Source organism: Myxine glutinosa, chromosome 13 (assembly GCF_964187855.1).
Source record: "Myxine glutinosa chromosome 13, kmMyxGlut1.1, whole genome shotgun sequence".
NCBI lineage: Eukaryota > Metazoa > Chordata > Myxini > Myxiniformes > Myxinidae > Myxine > Myxine glutinosa.
In genome coordinates, this window is record NC_136273.1 from 45,028,286 (window position 1) to 45,050,113 (window position 21,828).

General features: G+C 43.8%; 1 protein-coding gene across 1 annotated transcript in view; it reads left to right on the plus strand.

Moving 5' to 3' along the window:
- LOC137438890 (uncharacterized) overlaps positions 1 to 21,828 on the plus strand; it is a gene marked incomplete in the record, with an annotated part of 494,558 nt that overhangs the window by 449,466 nt on the left and 23,264 nt on the right. Inside the window, 1 exon segment of the mRNA XM_068134344.2 lies at positions 19,591 to 19,644. Within this exon segment, the coding sequence (XP_067990445.2) occupies positions 19,591 to 19,644 (54 nt within the window).

Below are 21,828 nucleotides of genomic sequence, written 5' to 3' on the forward strand. Positions count from 1 at the left end.
ATTTTACTTACTGTCGCCATTACGAGCTGGAGCATGCAGTCGCTTGTGGATCTCCATATGGTCCGCTGGGTCAATCACATCATACAGGCTGTCTCCCTGGGACACCAGGTCCACCTGAAAATAAGGTGACAAGGTGGGTTGCGAGACATGGGTGCCCCAATATGACATTTGATATAAACAAAGAATCAAACAAGGAATAATGAAGCAACCAGGCGGATTGTTCAGTGAGGTTACAGACTGAGGGTCTTTCTCATTCAAGTTGTTGAGTGCCAGATGTGAGGAAGAGCTTGGAATTTGGACGAGATACTGGGCAAAAGGTCGACTGGAAAATACCACATGGGATAATTAGCATCCACAAGCATGTGCAAGCAGATGGGACAACCGGCTTAACCTTCCTCTGAAGAATAGTAAGCTTCATGACGTAGTTCTCTCTGTTGATGCTGCACAAGATGGAAGTTTTAGTTGGATCAGATTGTGCTGGAAAAGGAATCCAGCTTCAATTCAGCTTGTCCAACCCCCCCCGCCCCCGGGCCCCCACTCATGTCCTCCTCCTCCCTTTGATCTCATTCTTCCCCGTGCCCATTCTTCCTCGAAGTGTCCCTCTACCTTGCTGATGGTGTGGTCATACCCTCCCCCTTTCCCACTCTGTTCTTGTTCTGTGACGTTCTGGTCCATCGTATTCCAGCTTTTGCATGAGCCTCGACTCTGTATCCAAAACCAAATCCAGGACCAGACGAGTCCGTTATTGTAATAATCTCCCCTAATTAAATAATTCTGAGCACGGTGTAAGTGTGGTTTTGTGGCTGGGATTGTAGGTTTGTGGCTGGGATTGTGGTTTTGTGGCTGGGATTGTGGTTTTGTGGCTGGGATTGTGGTTTTGTGGCTGGGATTGTGGTTTTGTGGCTGGGATTGTAGGTTTGTGGCTGGGATTGTGGTTTTGTGGCTGGGATTGTGTTTTGTGGCTGGGATTATGGTTTTGTGGCTGGGATTGTGGTTTTGTGGCTGGGATTGTGGTTTTGTGGCTGGGATTGTGGTTTTGTGGCTGGGATTGTTGTTTTGTGGCTGGGATTGTGGTTTTGTGGCTGGGATTGTGGTTTTGTGGCTGGGATTGTGGTTTTGTGGCTGGGATTGTGGTTTTGTGGCTGGGATTGTAGGTTTGTGGCTGGGATTGTGGTTTTGTGGCTGGGATTGTGTTTTGTGGCTGGGATTATGGTTTTGTGGCTGGGATTGTGGTTTTGTGGCTGGGATTGTGGTTTTGTGGCTGGGATTGTAGTTTTGTGGCTGGGATTGTTGTTTTGTGGCTGGGATTGTGGTTTTGTGGCTGGGATTGTGGTTTTGTGGCTGGGATTGTGGTTTTGTGGCTGGGATTGTGGTTTTGTGGCTGGGATTGTGGTTTTGTGGCTGGGATTGTGGTTTTGTGGCTGGGATTGTGGTTTTGTGGCTGGGATTGTAGGTTTGTGGCTGGGATTGTGGTTTTGTGGCTGGGATTGTGTTTTGTGGCTGGGATTGTGGTTTTGTGGCTGGGATTATGGTTTTGTGGCTGGGATTGTGGTTTTGTGGCTGGGATTGTGGTTTTGTGGCTGGGATTGTGGTTTTGTGGCTGGGATTGTGGTTTTGTGGCTGGGATTGTGGTTTTGTGGCTGGGATTGTGGTTTTGTGGTTTTGTGGCTGGGATTGTGGTTTTGTGGCTGGGATTGTGGTTTTGTGGCTGGGATTGTGTTTTGTGGCTGGGATTGTGGTTTTGTGGCTGGGATTGTGGTTTTGTGGTTTTGTGGCTGGGATTGTGGTTTTGTGGTTTTGTGGCTGGGATTGTTGTTTTGTGGCTGGGATTGTGGTTTTGTGGCTGGGATTGTGGTTTTGTGGTTTTGTGGCTGGGATTGTGGTTTTGTGGCTGGGATTGTGGTTTTGTGGCTGGGATTGTGTTTTGTGGCTGGGATTGTGGTTTTGTGGCTGGGATTGTGGTTTTGTGGTTTTGTGGCTGGGATTGTGGTTTTGTGGTTTTGTGGCTGGGATTGTTGTTTTGTGGATGGGATTTTGGTTTTGTGGCTGGGATTGTGTTTTGTGGCTGGGATTGTGTTTTGTGGCTGGGATTGTGGTTTTGTGGCTGGGATTGTGGTTTTGTGGCTGGGATTGTGGTTTTGTGGTTTTGTGGCTGGGATTGTGGTTTTGTGGCTGGGATTGTTGTTTTGTGGCTGGGATTGTGGTTTTGTGGCTGGGATTGTGGTTTTGTGGCTGGGATTGTGGTTTTGTGGCTGGGATTGTGGTTTTGTGGCTGGGATTGTGGTTTTGTGGCTGGGATTGTGGTTTTGTGGCTGGGATTGTGGTTTTGTGGCTGGGATTGTGGTTTTGTGGCTGGGATTGTGTTTTTGTGGCTGGGATTGTGGTTTTGTGGCTGGGATTGTGGTTTTGTGGCTGGGATTGTGGTTTTGTGGCTGGGATTGTGGTTTTGTGGCTGGGATTGTGGTTTTGTGGCTGGGATTGTGGTTTTGTGGCTGGGATTGTGGTTTTGTGGCTGGGATTATGGTTTTGTGGCTGGGATTGTGCTTTTGTGGCTGGGCTTTTGGTTTTGTGGCTGGGATTGTGGTTTTGTGGCTGGGATTGTGGTTTTGTGGCTGGGATTGTGGTTTTGTGGATGGGATTTTGGTTTTGTGGCTGGGATTGTGGTTTTGTGGCTGGGATTTTGGTTTTGTGGCTGGGATTGTGGTTTTGTGGCTGGGATTGTGGTTTTGTGGCTGGGATGGTGGTTTTGTGGCTGGGATTGTGTTTTGTGGCTGGGATTGTGGTTTTGTGGCTGGGATTGTGGTTTTGTGGCTGGGATTGTGGTTTTGTGGCTGGGCTTTTAGTTTTGTGGCTGGGATTGTGGTTTTGTGGCTGGGATTGTGGTTTTGTGGATGAGATTTTGGTTTTGTGGCTGGGATTGTGGTTTTGTGGCTGGGATTTTGGTTTTGTGGCTGGGATTGTGGTTTTGTGGATGGGATTTTGCTTTTGTGGCTGGGATTGTGGTTTTGTGGATGGGATTGTGGTTTTGTGGATGGGATTTTGGTTTTGTGGCTGGGATTGTGGTTTTGTGAATGGGATTTTGGTTTTGTGGCTGGGATTGTGGTTTTGTGGCTGGGATTGTGGTTTTGTGGCTGGGATTGTGGTTTTGTGGCTGGGATTGTGGTTTTGTGGCTGGGCTTTCGGTTTTGTGGCTGGGATTGTGGTTTTGTGGCTGGGATTGTGGTTTTGTGGCTGGGATTGTGGTTTTGTGGATGGGATTTTGGTTTTGTGGCTGGGATTGTGGTTTTGTGGCTGTTATTGTGGTTTTGTGGCTGGGATTGTGGTTTTGTGGCTGGGATTTTGGTTTTGTGGCTGGGATTTTGGTTTTGTGGCTGGGATTGTGGTTTTGTGGCTGGGATTGTGGTTTTGTGGCTGGGATTGTGGTTTTGTGGCTGGGATTGTGTTTTGTGGCTGGGATTGTGGTTTTGTGGCTGGGATTGTGGTTTTGTGGCTGGGATTGTGGTTTTGTGGCTGGGATTGTGGTTTTGTGGCTGGGATTGTGGTTTTGTGGCTGGGATTGTGGTTTTGTGGCTGGGATTGTGGTTTTGTGGCTGGGATTGTGGTTTTGTGGCTGGGCTTTTAGTTTTGTGGCTGGGATTGTGGTTTTGTGGCTGGGATTGTGGTTTTGTGGATGAGATTTTGGTTTTGTGGCTGGGATTGTGGTTTTGTGGCTGGGATTTTGGTTTTGTGGCTGGGATTGTGGTTTTGTGGATGGGATTTTGGCTTTGTGGCTGGGATTGTGGTTTTGTGGATGGGATTGTGGTTTTGTGGATGGGATTTTGGTTTTGTGGCTGGGATTGTGGTTTTGTGGATGGGATTTTGGTTTTGTGGCTAGGATTGTGGTTTTGCGGATGAGATTTTGGTTTTGCGGCTGGGATTGTGGTTTTGTGGCTGGGATTGTGGTTTTGTGGATGGGATTTTGGTTTTGTGGCTGGGATTGTGGTTTTGTGGATGGGATTTTGGTTTTGTGGCTGGGATTGTGGTTTTGCGGATGAGATTTTGGTTTTGCGGCTGGGATTGTGGTTTTGTGGCTGGGATTGTGGTTTTGTGGATGGGATTTTGGTTTTGTGGCTGGGATTGTAGTTTTGTGGCTGGGATTGTGGTTTTGTGGCTGGGATTGTGGTTTTCCACATTTCAGGAAAACGAAGAAGATGAAAGTGAAAGTTTGAAGTATATTGATGAATGTAATGGAAGAACGTTTCACCCACCATGGAGAAGCCCAGGAAGTCAGAGACGTTCTTGGAGATGTGGACCAGTTTTCCTCCGGTTGTGGCCACCAGTAAAAACCCGCCCAGAGCTCCAGGTAGGTCAATCCCGGGCCAGGTGATGTCCAAACCAAGATCTGCAAAGGTTCGAACGAGTATCTCAAACTGACGGCTCCACCAACAGCGTATATTCTTAAAGCATCGGTGCAAAAGAAGAAGAAGAACATTTCCTGATTTCCTGCCACAGTGCAGTTGCTAAGTTACTAATCAAACCAATGGTGAATGTAATATCAGTGAACAAACAAATCGATTAACACAAATTATTGATATTTATCCAAATCGTACACATCAGCACTTGGAGCCTTCATTATGACGTCACATCACAACTCGTATACGCAACACCTGGTTTCTGGGTACAAATCGTTTCTGGGGTGTAGCTGCGGTGCCCCCTAACCCTTATACCAGGGTAGGAGTTTAGAATTTGGCCACGGCATCAGGACACAGTGGCCTACTCTTTCAATCCACAATCTTTAACCAATACCTGATTTCTGCCAGCCAGGTAGGCAGCGTGTCCGGCGTGCAAAGACACATGTCAGTGCCATGACGTGTAGATACGAGAGACGCGCTCTCACTGCTGCAGGTAGAGGAAGTAGCTGGCACAGCTGCCTGATCTCCTCATTCATCTGGTCTCTCCTCGCCTTGGATGCCCCTTTGGTGGGCCTGTCACACATGGAATTCAAGCAATTATAGTAATATTGAGTGACAAATGAGACAAAGTGTGGAGCAACTAAGTACACGCACAAGTCTTTGCCGAGAGCTCATGGACCAGTTCAGGTGTGCACCTGACCGTTTGATCCCATGATAAATCCGCTCAAAGAGCAACACTCGTCCTTGAGTTCTGGTCGTAATCACAGAGTCTTAGCGTTACATCCATGACCCATGTTACATGTGGCGAGTATGCATACATGATTTCCTACATATATGGAAGCGACTCGGCATATTCATTTACGTTAAGATGACCACGTGGGCGTCTACAGGACGTTACAAACAGCATCGACAGGTGGTTCTTCCCAAAGGCTTGTTTTTAGCTGCGTCGCAGACGCTGCTCATAGAGTGCCCTCTGCGTTGTTGTTGTTGTTGTTGTTCTTCTTCTTCTTCTTCTTGTTCTTGTTGTTCTTGCAGAGAAGACAAAACCTCAAAGCTCCACCCATTCTGGGAACCATAGCTCCACCCATTCTGGGAGAGCCTTCACATAAACAAATATCCACCATTTTATTAACTCGCATAGCTTTGAGGCCTGTTTTGTAGGCCCGTGGTGTCTTGCTCTCTCACACAGTTTTATTTCAAATCAAATTCGATATATCATTTCATTTTTCACAGTCGCTAACATAGTTTTAGACGGTTGAAAAAAAACGGGAAGAAAATCCGATGAAAGTTGCCCTTTATAGAACGAAATGAATTGTCAATGGCCTGTAACTTCAAGTCCATTGAGGTATTTTTTTTTTAAATCGCGGCATGCTCAGTCATACACCGCCCGAAATAAGAGACGGGAAAATGCCGAGATATATTAAAAATTCGTCCATTTGATGACAATCGTCACGATGAAATATTTAATTTATACGTCGTCACAATAATGTGGAGAGAGGAGCATAGCTTCGTTAACGTGTCGCCACACACGGGAAATTGCCGAGATATATATTTTTTAAATCGCGGCATGGTCAGTCATACACCGCCTGAAATAACAGACGGGAAAATGCCGAGATATATTAAAAATTCGTCGCCACACACGGAAAATTGCCGAGATATATTTTCACTTTGCACAAAAATAACATCAAGTAATCGAATCAATAGGAATGTCCTGTGCCTATAACATCGACGTTATAGGCACAGCTGCATCTAGGCATTGTGTAACATCGACGCGGCTTTTGTTTTAATTAAAACTTTTTGTACTTGTTTAGGAAGCCATTGAGAAAAGTTTCAGGTGCACGGGCTTCATATAAAAAGAGGACATTGCTGATTACTAAAAGATGATGCTTTCAAATTATCTTTGTTTACAAACAAACAATATATATATGTAGATGATGGTTTGAAATTATCTTTGTAAACAAACAAACAAACAATATGTATATATATATATATGTAGATGATGGTTTGAAATTATCTTTGTAAACAAACAAACAAACAAACAAACAATATGTATATATATATATGTCGGAATTGAGACTTAGAACTTGGGACTCAAAAGACTCAGAGAAAAGGAGCAACGGATATATTTATTAGAACTCGATTACACAAGCTTGAGGACAGCAAAGGTTGCACTGAAACTCACAAGAAATGACCAACAGTACAGCAAGATGCTCTGAATTAAATCAATTAAACCTTGCTTTATATAAGGAATATCAGGGGTGGGGTTAGCTCACAAGATACAGAGATAGAATGGGCTCATTGGTCCCAGAATGGGCTCATCGGTCCCCCCACCATAGTCCCATCCTGTTGTTCAGTTAGTTAGAGGAAGCTCATCAAGGCCACTCATAGGTTAACTCAGATAAGGAGATGGTCAGCCATCTGTGGCAACCTGTTTACAACTTTCTGTATAGAACTTTGGTTGAGAAAGAACAAAGGGAGGGTGAATACTCATAAAAGTGTCAACATTCAGGATATTGGAAAAGTCATGAGGAGATAAGAACTGTAGCCAAGGCCAGCTGAGGAGAACTGAAAGATTGTGCCCACACAGGCTAAGAGCACACAGGAAAGAACTCCTTATTAGGATATTACACATCCTCAAAGCACAAGAAAGAACTTAAGTATTATAAAGAGTTCAGTAATAAGGAAAACAGAACATATAATTGGTTATACTTGGTAATTGGTAAAGCAGCATAATAACAAAGGGGGAGGGGCATAATAGCTCCCTACATACCGCCCTTTTGGATCTAAGATACAAAGTTATCTACGAGCCAATCAAAGGCCTTTATTTCAAACAAAGCAGAAATAAAGAAAATCAGAAAAGTCATTCAACATATCACGCGAAGGCAGCCGGTGAGCATGTCCCGCACGCAAAGCACCACACAGTACCCAGTAGGATGATTCGCGTCTGTATGTGAGTATGCACTGTAAGGCCGTAGAAGCAGGGTGAACAAATGGCATAAAGGAAAAACCTCCAAGTGAGGCAAAACAGACAGTGTAAAAGATTCACTAAACATACCACACGGATGCCTCCCAGTGAGCATGTCTCGTACCCCGTACCGCACAGCGCACTCAGCAGGAAGATCCGTGGGCGTCTGGGTGTAAGTGGGTGTTAATGGATGTATGATGTAAGTCGGGTGTATATGGGTGTGTGAGGTGAGACCGTAGAGACATGACGATCGAATAGCGTGTCAGATCCCCAACGAAGACCTCTGGTTCCACCGGGGTCCACACCCAGGAAGATCTCCTGACCCACCCTTGGTCCACAGAGGTGCGGCCGGACTCCTCCCCGACTGGAGCTCGCCCAGGCTTCCCCAGGAGAAATCCTTGGAAATCGTCAGCGCTCAATCGATATTCATGTTCATGAGGTCCCTTACATGCTGGTGATCTGGGGAAGACACAACATCGTCAGTATCAGGTGGCTCAAACCTATGGCCATAAAACAAAGCATAACGGATTTCAAAGGAGGGAGAGCAACTTCCTTTGGGTCAAAGTCGAGATCGTCCGAGGCGATGCTGCTTCCATCGCTGTTATCCATGGACGAATCTCCAAAACAATCAGATTCGGAACTCAGAGTATCTCCAATGTTGAGTTCCTCACCATCCAGGCTTGGGTGTGCAGTTGGGTCCAAATCCAGGATTGGGTCAGTGACGTTTGACTCACTGTGAGCTTGTGAGACATAAAGGTGAGCTCGTGAAACATAAAGAGGCAAAGCCTGCATTGAGACATAATCATCAGTCGGGGACCCTTGCAAGTGGCCCACATCATCATTAGTAACATCATCAGTAACATTATTCTCAGGTGGCGTAGGCTTGCGGCGTAGGCGGCCAGCAACAGTCATAGCCTTACACATCGAGAAAAAATGAGAAGTCTTCCTTAGGTACTTTTTACGTCTACATGCGACATGTTGGTGTCCAGAGTAATCGGCGTCCTGGCAGCCTGAAATGCTCTGAGGTCCGCAAATGTGTAATCAAAATCATTATCAGTAATATCAACAATGGAAGAACAATCTTCAGAAGCGGCGATCTCATTGTCGCGGCCCAGTGACTCGTTCGGGTCGTCGTTCCAGGATCCGCGATCTGCAGTCACGTCGACGGCCGGAGTGTCATCTGGACCCACGGTCAGCTTGTCGGTCATCACCATGGCCTTTTCTGGTGTCGTCTTCAGTGTCCATCCTGTGGTAAACTTTCTCACACACGCAAGGACTAAAGCCTCGATTAGTACACAACAAACCACGATTCCAAGGACTATTGCCAAGGCGGTCAATATCTACTTTACTATCGTACCTGTCCATCCTTTGGTTGGCGGCTTTTCCTGCCGTCTCGTCCGCCCTTGCATTGCCCCGAACAACGTCAGTGTCCGCCTTTGATGGCCGTGACATTTATCACCGCAATAGCACGGGGAAGCAAAATGCTTTGGAGTAGCCCTTCCAATTCTACCACGCGCACCACAGCCCATATCCACCACAATTTACCTGTACCCTCTACCTATTTTAAACTACTATCCACGGGTATTCGTGAAGGGGGTCCATCTTTCCCAACCACTCCCTTCGCACCAGCCACTCCCCGTTGTCCATAAACCTCTGAGACACACACACAACCTGTCCATTTCACAGTGAGGTGGGGTGCAGATCAATTCTGAAATAACAAAGAGGGTTTTGTCTGAAATTCGTCTCATGAAAACCCATCCAAGAGTCCAGTGTGACAGACAGACAGACACAGACACTGTGACACACAGAAAACCCCAGGTACACATTCAAACCAGCTTGTCCTCAGATCCACAAATGTTCACTTTCTCCCATTATAATCCCCTTATTCCATTCCCTGTGCAAATTAAACCGACAGTTCAACCCAAAGTCGCAGCACGAGTCGGGCCTGGTGTGGGAGTGGACCAGATAAGACTTTGGCTGAAATGTATTCTTTTTTCTGCTGGCCCGACCAAGCCTGTTTAAAGGAAACGCATGTTAAATGCAGTGAATTTTCTTCTAAAATGGCAAAATGAAATTGGACGTAGCTTTTTAAAGCACCTTTGACAATTTCCACATTGGACTTTTGGTCCAACCACCACTTTTGGTTTTGGTCAAACTTTTGACTTTGTCCAATTTCCAGCTAACGTTAACCTTTAATTTAAACCAAATTGCAACTGAAGTTATTTTCCTGAACCCAGGAAGTTACATACAGTTACATACATCCCTGCTCATGCCACACAAGACAACAGGTGATCCACTTTCAACAGATACCACATCACACAGAAACCTTTGGCAATGCAACAACCGAACTTCCAAAAACAACAACAAAACATCCAATCCACCTCAATGGCTCACCTAGCAGCTCATTGTGTCCCTGTCTATCTCTTCTTGCATCTACACTGTTCACAGCAAGTCCAATTCATCCTTTAAGTCACATGTACCCAGAGTATATGAAACAACCACTCAAACTTAATCCAGCTACACATACCGTTTTCCCAAAAACTCACAGAGCAGTCCAAATCCAGACCAGTCATGCATTTACATGTAAATATTAGGTATAGTATCTAAAATTAAACAAATGGTCGACTTGCGGCTCACAGATGAAAAGCTTGTATCTTTATGATTGATCTAAGCTTCCAACATTTCAAATCGTCACTTGAAACATCAGCTTATATCAAAAATACTTGCTCATTCCTGGAATCGCACGTTCAACCTTTTGTGTCATGACACAATATCTATTTAAATAACTATTTTCCATTTATACATTCATAGAAATGTTAGCGTCGGTCACAATCCACATGGATTGTAGCTGTCAGCGAGCGAGCCATCCATTCCATACAAGTTATTTCACACAACCATTCTCCATACACCTGGGTTTACACACCTGTGCCCACACACTGACTCCAGGCTTCTTCATTCAATACAATGCACTCACCCACACTCACAATACTCTACTCAATAGACAATACTCTTCTACACACACACAGCATCATTTAATCTAACTACTCCCTTCTGAAACTTGCGCTTTGCAGTCGCCCCTTATATTATTGCGCTCCCCCATCACTACAATCCACCAACGTGCCCCACCACAGGCATCATGCCACCACTCAGCCCCACAGCCACCCATGGCCACTGGAAGCGACACTGACACTCCGACATTGATACTCGCTCCATCTACAACACATATTTACACAACAACATCAACCTCAACTTCAACTCGGAGCACACTGACGTCATCTCCCATTTTCCCCGTCCCATATGCACTAGACTATAGGAATTAAAATTAAAATTGAACATAAATCCACAACAACTTAAATCAACATAAAACCCAGCGGTTTTATCAACAGCCCAGCCACTTTCCTTGTTCGCTCTCCTTCTGTGGAACACCGGGACTGCTCCCTGGAGCTGTCATAACTCGCCTTCACACCCCATCCAACCACATATCTCACTCAACCTTGCCAAAATCCAATCTATTTACCTTTGTTGCACACAACATCTGTCCCCCATTGCCCATCAAAAATGCCCACTCCACAACCCACAATTTTCTCAGGGTACACACCTGTCTTTACTGTCGAAATCCATGTTTCAGAAATATAACTCCATGGCCTGCTAGACAGCCAGACAGACACAACAATGAAACTATAACCTCCATTCTCCTTCCATGGTGAGTTTGTACCCCAATTTGTCTTGTCGATTTGTTCCATATTATTCCCATATTTTCCTATTCCCCTTCCAATGGAACGTAAATCATGGAAGTAAGTTACCAAAAGAACTCCCCTCCAGGCCAAAGGTGTGTATTTCACACCTCTACGGCATTTCACACCATGACATAATTTTAATCTTTCTCATTACACAGCTCATTGGCTCCCATGTCCTGTCAAGCCATGTGCAGCTTCACAATGTGCTACATCCTTCGGATGGACGTTAAAATCGACATTCCCGGCATGGATTTCAATATTTATCCAATAGCCGATGTTAAATTCAATCCCACCTGCCCAATAGCTATTATGAATCCCAATATCCCAATATAAATTGTTTCAACTCGACTTTCAACCAATTTTACCGCCAACAAACCACCATTAACCTACCTCCCCCTGTTATTTATTTATTTTTCGTAAATAAACAAATAAACAAGAAAATAACCTAGTCTGTTTATTGAAAATAAAAAGTTCCCATATGTCTTTCCCCGTAACACTCACCACGGGTGTGCACTCCCGCAAATACCCCCACTCGCGTGCTCCGATGTGCCCCCTCGCACACTTGCCACAACATAAAACTCCCATTTACTGGATTAAACCTTGGCCCTTCGTGGAATCGCACCACAGGCTTACGATCAGACAAACAGGCAGACACGTCTTTCCTCCATGACATCATACATTGGGACCTTGTCAGTCGGATCACAGGCCACAGGAGAAATATTCCATTTTTAGCTTACAAAAACCTCCAACCTACTCTCCAACACCGTCAGGTTGGAGAAAATATCCGAGTAAGTGTTTCTACGCCCCCTTAACTATTTCTAAGCTTTCTATGCAACCTTTTAAAACTCACAATAGTTTAATTTCAGCAAGATTTTCTTTACTATTTTCCCACGTCATTCATGCCTAATACACCTCACACATCCATACATACAGCACAAGTAGCCAATACCAATCGACATTGCATACAAGAAACCCTTTCATACGTCAATGACACACACACACAATGGACACAAATACATACTTCAATGACAGACATCCATATATACATTTATTGATTCATTCATATACCAATGAGTCTCTCGGACGTCGCGCGAACACCGGATCGACTCCAACCATGCACCTCCAACAGCCACTCCCCTGCCAACCTAGGCAACGCATTTTAAATCATGCGTTTCCCTATACATTCTCCATACCACGTGACTGACAAACCAGCTCGCATTTCAAACCACTGCACACATTCAGCAGTGTGAACAGTCGCAAAAATTCACAGCACAACGACCGGAGTGGGTCGTGTACAACGCCTTATGTCTCAATCATTCAAAAGAAAGGGGATTCTTAGACCGGGGTGGAAAGGGTGAGTTGGGGTGAAAAGGGTGGGGCAGGGAGGGTGGTGTTGCCTGGAACCCCGGGACAGAGCTCAGGGCTGGGAGGGTAGGGGTTTGGTATCTGCCTGACCCTCCCACGGGGACTTGACTTTCAACGAGCGGCATCAGTCACTCGTTAGCCTGCCTCTCTATTTCCTTAACCGCTTCATCCTGCATTTTATTCACCTGTTTCCTCAGGCCCTTGAGTTTTAATACCTCACCGGCCAGGCTGGCCTGTTTCGATCTTGCCTGTCACTTCATCGCTTCTTCCTTCCACCAACCAAAGACTTTCCAATAGTCAGGTGGGAAGTGTTTCGTGTCCTGTTCTAACTTTTCTAATGCCCCATACAACACGTCCAATTTTTCCAGCGCAAAAGACCCTCCTTTGGGCCACGGTTCACCTAGATCCTTAGTCAGCGCAACCCATGACTTCCCTGGTCTCGCAGCATCATAGCCATACCTCCGAAACATGAAAAATGCTGGGGTATTTCTAAGAGGTTCACCTGCCTTTACAGTCTTATTACCCATCCAGTTCCCCATCCTAGGAAAATTTAGTTTACCGACGTAGCCTTGTACTCGTGAGGTTCGTCCGCCTCGCGTTCTACCTAACTCTGAAAGGCTCGTAGCCTTGTGTACCCGTGAGGTTCGCCCGCCTCGCGAAGTACGGCCTTCTACCTAACTCTGAGAGACCCGTAGCCTTGTACCCGTGAGGTTCGCCCGCCTCGCGAAGTACGGCCTTCTAACCTACCCTTACTGTACTCTCCTGGCGTCCTACGCCCTTATAATACTTCTAATCTTACTTATAATTCCGACGTCTCCCGGGTAGGCCTCGGATCGGGACACCGCCCTTATCCTTACCCTCACAACCCAGAGATCTATTACCCCTTAACCTCGGGCGCCCAACGTGGGCACCCCCCTTACGTAACGTTACCCTGACGAGTCCATAAACAGTCAGTTGCTCCGGGACCCAAGCGGTCCGTATTTAAATTTAGGTTCGTGGATCAGGTTCGAGCAGGGAACGGAACAAACGGCATCCGAGCAAGAGAGTGGGTTACAATTTGGACTGACCCCCAGGCTATAAAGGAAAAAACAAAAGAAAAACCCACAGCTCACCTGACCCGGATCAATTGCTAGCTGGTCTCACCACTCACTTGCCTGGGACCGCGTCCCGGACTGCACAGACTGATCGACACCGCTGCCACCAGTTGTCGGAATTGAGACTTAGGACTTGGGACTCAGAAGACTCAGAAGAAAGGAGCAACGGATATATTTATTGGAACTCGAGTACTCAAGCTTGAGGACAGCAAAGTTGCATTGAAACTCACAAGGAATGACCAACAGTACAACAAGATGCTCTGAATTAAATCAATTAAACCTTGCTTTATATAAGGAATATCAGGGGTGGGGTTAGCTCACAAGATACAGAGATAGAATGGGCTCATTGGTCCCAGAATGGGCTCATCGGTCCCCCCACCATAGTCCCATCCTGTTGTTCAGTTAGTTAGAGGAAGCTCATCAAGGCCACTCATAGGTTAACTCAGATAAGGAGATGGTCCGCCATCTGTGGCAACCTGTTTACAACTTTCTGTATAGAACTTTGGTTGAGAAAGAACAAAGGGAGGGTGAATACTCATAAAAGTGTCAACATTCAGGATATTGGAAAAGTCATGAGGAGATAAGAACTGTAGCCAAGGCCAGCTGAGGAGAACTGAAAGATTGTGCCCACACAGGCTAAGAGCACACAGGAAAGAACTCCTTATTAGGATATTACACATCCTCAAAGCACAAGAAAGAACTTAAGTATTATAAAGAGTTCAGTAATAAGGAAAACAGAACATATAATTGGTTATACTTGGTAATTGGTAAAGCAGCATAATAACAAAGGGGGAGGGGCATAATAGCTCCCTACATATATATATATATATATATATATATATATATATATATATATATACAATATATATATATATATATATATATATATATATATATATATATATATATATATATATATATACACAATATATATATATATATATATATATATATATATATATATATATATATATATATACATTATATATATATATATATATATATATATATATATATATATATATATATAATTTAGTGCTCCATCCTAATGAGCGAACACAGTGACGTCACCGCATGTACGTTCGCTCTGTCTGCGAAGATTCGGCAGAGCCATCCCGCAGCACTAACATACATCATAAAGATCTCAATTCAGTTACTGTCAGAAGTGCATGAAAAACTCAGTTGCCGACCTGGATTCGCCCTTATTGGGGCATCATCAGGGCAACGCAGCGAGCTTTGCACACACTTGTGACTTGGAGTCGACGTGGATGTGGTTGGGAGTCGTAAAATTACTATTGGTTCACGAGTTATCAAGTGACCACTATATTCGTCATGTGTGTGCGTCTGTCTGTGTGTCTGTCTGTCCGCAGCATAACTAGACGATGATATCATCCGATCTTGATGAAACTTTGGTGGGAGGTTGATATAATGATCTCGTTGTGTCGTGCCAAGAGTGGGCGTATTGCGCCCATTGTGGGCGGAGCCACGCCCAAAAAAGATGTCTTTTTAGGGGGTATTCGAGTTCAAGCTACATCTTCTCTGAGGGGGTTTGGTGGAATCTGATAGGGGTTTCGATATTTGGTTCGGCGAATGTCATGTGTCTAGCCCCGCGGAGCTCGATTTTTCATTTTATTTTTTTATTTTCATTTTATTTATTTATTTATTTATTTATTTATTTATTTATTTATTTTCATTTCATTTTTCACCGAATTTTCGCTATTGTGTAGCTAACTAACCTCATAACTGATTATACATTATTTTCTATCTCATTTCAAGGTCAATAACCTTCGTTTTGACATTTCCGGGCCTGGCCTGTGCTGGCCTGTTTCGGTTATAGTTCGTCCTTTGTCATTGAATACCGCTCGCTCGTTAACCATCGTCGTCTCCTGACTGGTATAATATAATTTCACCTTTTTTTTTTTTTTCTTTTTTTTCTTGTATACTGAATCGAGGCTCGTGAAAGAGCTGACATTTACTTCACAAACAAATCAACCAGACAAACAAAATATATAAAAAGAGGGAGCGGAAGACAAGAGAATGGGAAGCACCCAAACACTTGAGAGCACACAACATTTAAGAGCAGGGAGATGTGTGGGAGGGAGAGGGCTTGGGGGGAGGAGGCGTGGGAAGGGGGGGGGGGGGGAGTGGGTGGGAGAAGTATAAAACACAAGGACCAAGGACTTCCAGGACAGAAGTTGGTATTTCAAAAAGTGGAATTGGGGTGAAATTATCGGGGATAGAAAAGATCAAGGTTTTGGATGGGGGAAGATAAGAGATGGTGGTGAACAGCTGTTTTAAAGACCTGGAGGGTGGAGTGCGATTGAAGAGAGTGAGGGAGTTTGTCCAGAGGCGGGAGAAAAGGGGAATGAAGGAGTGAAGGTGAGCAGAGAGTCTTGATTTTGGCAGTTTAACCATAAGAGGGTTGCAGGCAGATCTTGTGCGACCTGTAGGAATATTTGCGGGACAGAGCCCAGAGAGAGCTGGGGGGGGGGGGGGGGGGGCAAGGCCAGAGATACTTTGGAATATTTTTGCCTACTTTGGAATATTTATATACACTAGCGTGACTCGGCACGCTCTGCGCTCCTCACCACACGTCGTTTCAGAGGGATAGGCATCTATGACCATTTCGGTGTATTTTGGGTCTTTTGTGTCTTAATGGTGTTTTGGGTCTTCAGGGTCTTCAGGGTCTTTTGGATCCTCTGGGCCTTTAAGGGTGTTTGGGGTCTTCGGGGTGTTTGGGGTCTTCATGGTGTTTGGGGTCTTCGGGGTGTTTGGGGTCTTCGGGGTGTTTTGGGTCTTCGGGGTGTTTTGGGTCTTCGGGGTGTTTTGGGTCTTCGGGGTGTTTTGGGTCTTCGGGGTGTTTTGGGTCTTCGGGGTGTTTTGGGTCATCGGGGTGTTTTGGGTCTTCGGGGAGTTTTGGGTCTTCGGGGTGTTTTGGGTCTTCGGGGGGTTTTGGGTCTTCGGGGTGTTTTGGGTCATCGGGGTGTTTTGGGTCTTCGGGGTGTTTTGGGTCTTCGGGGTGTTTTGGGGCTTTGGGGGTTTTTGGGTATTTGGGGTCTTTTTGAGCCTCAGGGCCTTGAAGGGTATTTTGGGTCTTTGGGGTGTTTTGGGTCTTTGGGGTGTTTTGGGTCTTTGGGGTCTTCAGGGTATTTTGGGTCTTCAGGGGTATTTGTGGTCTGAATGGTCTTGGGGGAATTAAAGAGTCATCAAAGGTCTGAGGGGTCTCAGCAGTCTTAACGTAATTAAGAGGGTGGTAGTTTTATTTGAAGAAGAAGAAGACGTTTTCATCACATATAAACATAACGACATACATAACAACATACATATATAGATATACAGTCATGTGAAAAAGTAAGTACACCCCATGTAAAGTTTTGACTTTTTCAACATATTTCAACATACAGCTATTTGATCTTCATTTCAACAATATTGATAGATAAAGGTGATATAATATAACAAATACCATGAAACATTTACATTTTGTAGTCCATTGTATAATTTAAATAAACATAAATGCAAATATCACATGTGGAAAAAGTAAGTACACCCTTGGCTCTAATAGGTGGTATTGCCCCCTTTGGCAGAAACAACCTCAAGTAGGCATTTCTTATAACTGTCTACCAGTCTCTGACATTGACTGGGAGAAATTTTTTCCTACTCCTCCATGCAGAATTCTTTCAGCTGTGTGATGTTTGAGGGGTTTCTTGCATGCACAGCTCGTTTAAAATCCCCCCCACAACATCTCGATGGGATTTAGATCCGGGCTTTGACTTGGCCATTCCAGAACCCTCCATTTCTTTATTTTCAGCCATTCCTTGGTGGATTTACTGGTATGTTTAGGGGCATTGTCATGTTGCAAGGTCCACCTTAGTTTGAGCTTCAACTTTCCGACAGATGGCCTCACATTATCCTCAAGCACCCTCTGGTACAATGAAGAATTCATAGTGGATTATATGATGGTGAGCTGCCCAGGCCTGATGCAGCAAAGCTGCCCCAAACCATAATATTTCCACCACCATGCTTTACAGTTGGTATCAGGTACTTGTGGTCAAATGCTGTCTTTGGTTTTCGCCAAACATGTCTTCTGGTACTGTGGCCAAATAGCTCCACCTTTGACTCATCTGTCCAGAGCACATTGTTCCAGAAGTGCTGGTCTTTGCCGAGGTGTTCATTGGCAAACTTTAGTCTTGCCCTGATGTTCTTTCTGGACAGCATAGGTTTCCTCCTGGCACACCTTCCATGTATACACAAAGAATTAAGTTAAGCACCCCTACACAACGAATTAAGGTAAGCACCCCCTAATATATATTCTTTGTGTATATGTATACATTGGCATATATTCTAAGGTATGTGAGATCAAATAATGATTGGTATGACATTAGCAATTATCCATTGATGAAATTGAGTGATCAAAGTGAAAAAAAGTGATTGGTTGAGTCAGTGATCCGATCACGTGGGTCCTACACACGTTATTGACGCAAAGATCGCTAGAGGTCTTCTCAGAACAATGACTGTACGTTAGAAAACATAAACGTCATCCACACTGTCCGTGATGGACCTATAGCTCCATACTTAAATTGAGGTGAAAATATGCCTAAAATTCCCAAAAAATTTCACCTTAAATTATTCAGAATAAAATATTGAAACCGGCATGATTGTTATGTTTTTATGTGACCATAATATCACTTCTCCAGAAAATATAGCAATATCATGGGTATATTACACTGTTTTGACGACAACAAACTTGTAATGTGCGAGGTTGTAAAAAAACGGGGGGGGTGCTTAACTTAATTCTTTGTGTATAGATCAAATTTGTGCAGCCTCTTTCTAATGGTAGACTCGTGCACTTTGACATCAACAGTGGCAAGAGTTACCTGCAGGTCCCATGATGACATTTCTGGGGTTCTTCGAGACTTCTTTCAGCATCTTGCGGTCTGCTCTCGGGCTGAACTTGCTGGGGCGGCCTGGCCTGAAGAAGTTGGCAGTTGTTTGGAATCTTCTCCACTTGTAGATGATCTTCCGGACAGTCGAATGTTTGATTTCAAATTGTTTGGAGATCTTTTTAAATTCCTTCCCAGACTCGTAGGCATCGATAACCTTCTTTCTGAAGGCCTGAGAGAGCTCTTTTGAATTAGGCATGGTGACGCCGCACACGTCAACAACAAAGAGCAAACCAAACTAAATGTCTGAGGTTTAAATAAGACAGTTTCCTCCAAGATCCTCTCTAACGATGTTCTAATCATTTTCACCTGAGCTGGTGCACCTGATTCTAATTTTAGGTATTTGAAGTAGTGATAAATGTAGGGGTGTACTTACTTTTTCCACATGCGAAATTTGCATTTATGTTTATTTAAATTATACAATGGACTACAAAATGTAAATGTTTCATGATATTTGTTATATTATATCACCTTTATCTATCAATATTGTTGAAATGAAGATCAAATAGCTGTATGTTGAAATATGTTGAAAAAGTCAAAACTTTACATGGGATGTTCTTACTTTTTCACGTGACTGTACATATCTATCTATGTATCTCTCTCTCTCTCTCTCTCTCTCACTCACACACACACACACACACACACACACACACACACACACACACACACACACACACACACACACACACACACACACACACACACACACACACACACACACACACACACACACACACACACACACACACACACACACTTTTATTTGGTAGTTATCTTTGTGTTTGTCTACTTTATTTATAGGATGCTTAATGTCCTCTCGTTACTGTTTGGTCACGTTTCCCTTTTTCCATAAATAAATAAATTTTACCGAAATTTTTTTTCTCCTTAAATGAATGACAAGATCGAACCTGGTACCAAGTGCATTACAATGTAATTTACCGAACTTTTTAAAACGGCAATTTAGTTTGTACACTTCGATGCAATGATTAATAATTCATATTACCCAGTGATGCTAAAATGATAGTCTTACCAGCATGAATTTAAAATCTCCTCGCCTCCTCCTTCCCTTGCTTTGACCTTCCTCACCCCCCGTGCCAGGGTATAGCTGGACCTAAAGGTGGAATTGGACCACCAGGGCCTCAAGGAAAGCAGGTGAGTGTGATCGGAATTCTTTCCATGAATTCCCAAAGTCTCTCGTCGACTCATCTCCTTTAATAATGCACTTGTAAATCACACCGCCATAAATAACACTCAGATAATCCTTGTTCTCTCTCGACGAGACGACTTTTGAGCATGCGGTATTTCTCTCACGAGCGATATGCCCATCACTGCGAGACTTCATACCTCCAGGCTTCATCTTGTGATCAATAATAAATGTGCTTGATTTCGACATGGCATTGTTGAAATGAGCACTGGGCTTAACAACCCATAAATAATAGAGTTTTCATTTATTATTAATTTGCCAGTGGACCACCATTGTTGCGTTATCTTCTCTGGGGCACATTTATTCGAGTTTTCAGTTTGTCATGAGCAGTGGGGATGGAAACACTTTTACAAAGTCAAATCAGTAGATTGAAAGGTGGGGGTCTTGATTTCGACCTTTTCTTTAACAACTTTAAGCCAGCAGAGCCATCTGAAATTTCAAAATCCTTGTGAAGGAGGAAAATCAAAATTGTTTAACAGTGTGTGCATGCTGTCCTTTGGCCTAATGTTCTTCGAAGGTCAGCCATTTTGTTTTTGTAACTAATTATTTTGGCACCATTTGACCTTCAATATCACTTTCATGTCGTTGTTCTAGTGTTCGAGTATATCGTTTTGTCCTTGAGAAAGCGTCTCGTATTGGTTGTGTAAGTTGAGGCTTTCACATCCCTCTGTCATTCCATACGTCCATTCCTGAAATGCTTTGCCTCGAATTGTTGCCCGATGCGATAACTCGCAAAATGTGAATCTGATAGCTCTGAAACTTTGAATGTACATTCTGTATTTACTCTTTGGGGATCTTATTACCTCTGCCAACAAAGGTGGATGGAGGTTATTTTTTCACCCCTGTTTGCCTGTCCGTTTGTTTGTTTGTTTGTTTGTTTATGAACAAGATATCTCAAAAAGTAGTGAACGGATTCGGACGAAACTTGGTCGACCGGTTGGGTGTCTGATAAGGATGATTCGATTCGATTTTGGTGAAGATCTGAATATGGATTCGGATATGATAATTATTTAATTTTTTAAGTGATTCGTCACCATTGGGAGATAGGGCCAAAAACGATACATAGCAGGATATCTCAAAAAATTGTGGACTGGTTTGGCCGAAACTTGGTTGACAGGTTGTGTGTGAGACAAGGAAGAATCGATTCGATTTTGGTGAAGATCTGAATATGGATTCGGATATGATAATTATTTAATTTTTTAAGTGATTCTTCACCATTGGGAGATAGGGCCAAAAACGATACATAGCGGGATATCTCAAAAAATTGTGGACTGATTTGGACGAAACTTGGTGGACCGGTTTGGTGTCTGATAAGGATGATTCGATTAGATTTTGGTGAAGATCTGAATATGGATTCGGATATGATAATTATTTAATTTTTTAAGTGATTCTTCACCATTGAGTGATGGGGTAAAACCAACATATAGCTGGATATCTCAAAAAGTTATGGACGGATTTGGACGAAACTTGGTGGACCGGTTGGGTGTCTGACAAGGACGATTCGATTCGATTTTGGTGAAGATCCGGATCTGGATAGTAGAATTTTTAAAGTGATTCTTCACCATTGGGAAATAGGGCCAAAAACGACATATAGCAGGATATCTCAAAAAGTTGTGGACGGATGATTTTGATTAAATGTGATTCTGTATTGTGATTTTCTGGTCTACTCTGATAAAACGTAAACTGTTCACCTGGCGGGGGTATGCGCTCTACTGATTGCCGTACTAGTTATGGCATGTGATGGGCTTCTGTTGAAAGCCGCATTCGGGCTAAAATTAAAGCTAAAGACAAGTGTGAGGAGTAGTTGTAATTGGAGGTGTTCCCAGCATATCTACAGAGTAAATGTGCAATGGGGACATTACAATGTGATGTGCAATTTAATCTCAGCTTGACTGTTGGCAAATGGTGGAATCTGAACACCCAAAGTTTGACGATGGTGGCTAATGACACATAACGTCAAAGTAACAAGGCAGAGTTGCTAAACTGCAAAATTGTTAATCTAATTGAACTATTCATCAGAATGCTAAATGTGCATTCATGAATTTATGCAATTTCACGTTCTTTCCTGCATCTCACTTTTCTCATTTGTATCACAGCTCATCTGTAGCAGTCACTTGTATCTCTCATCTTAA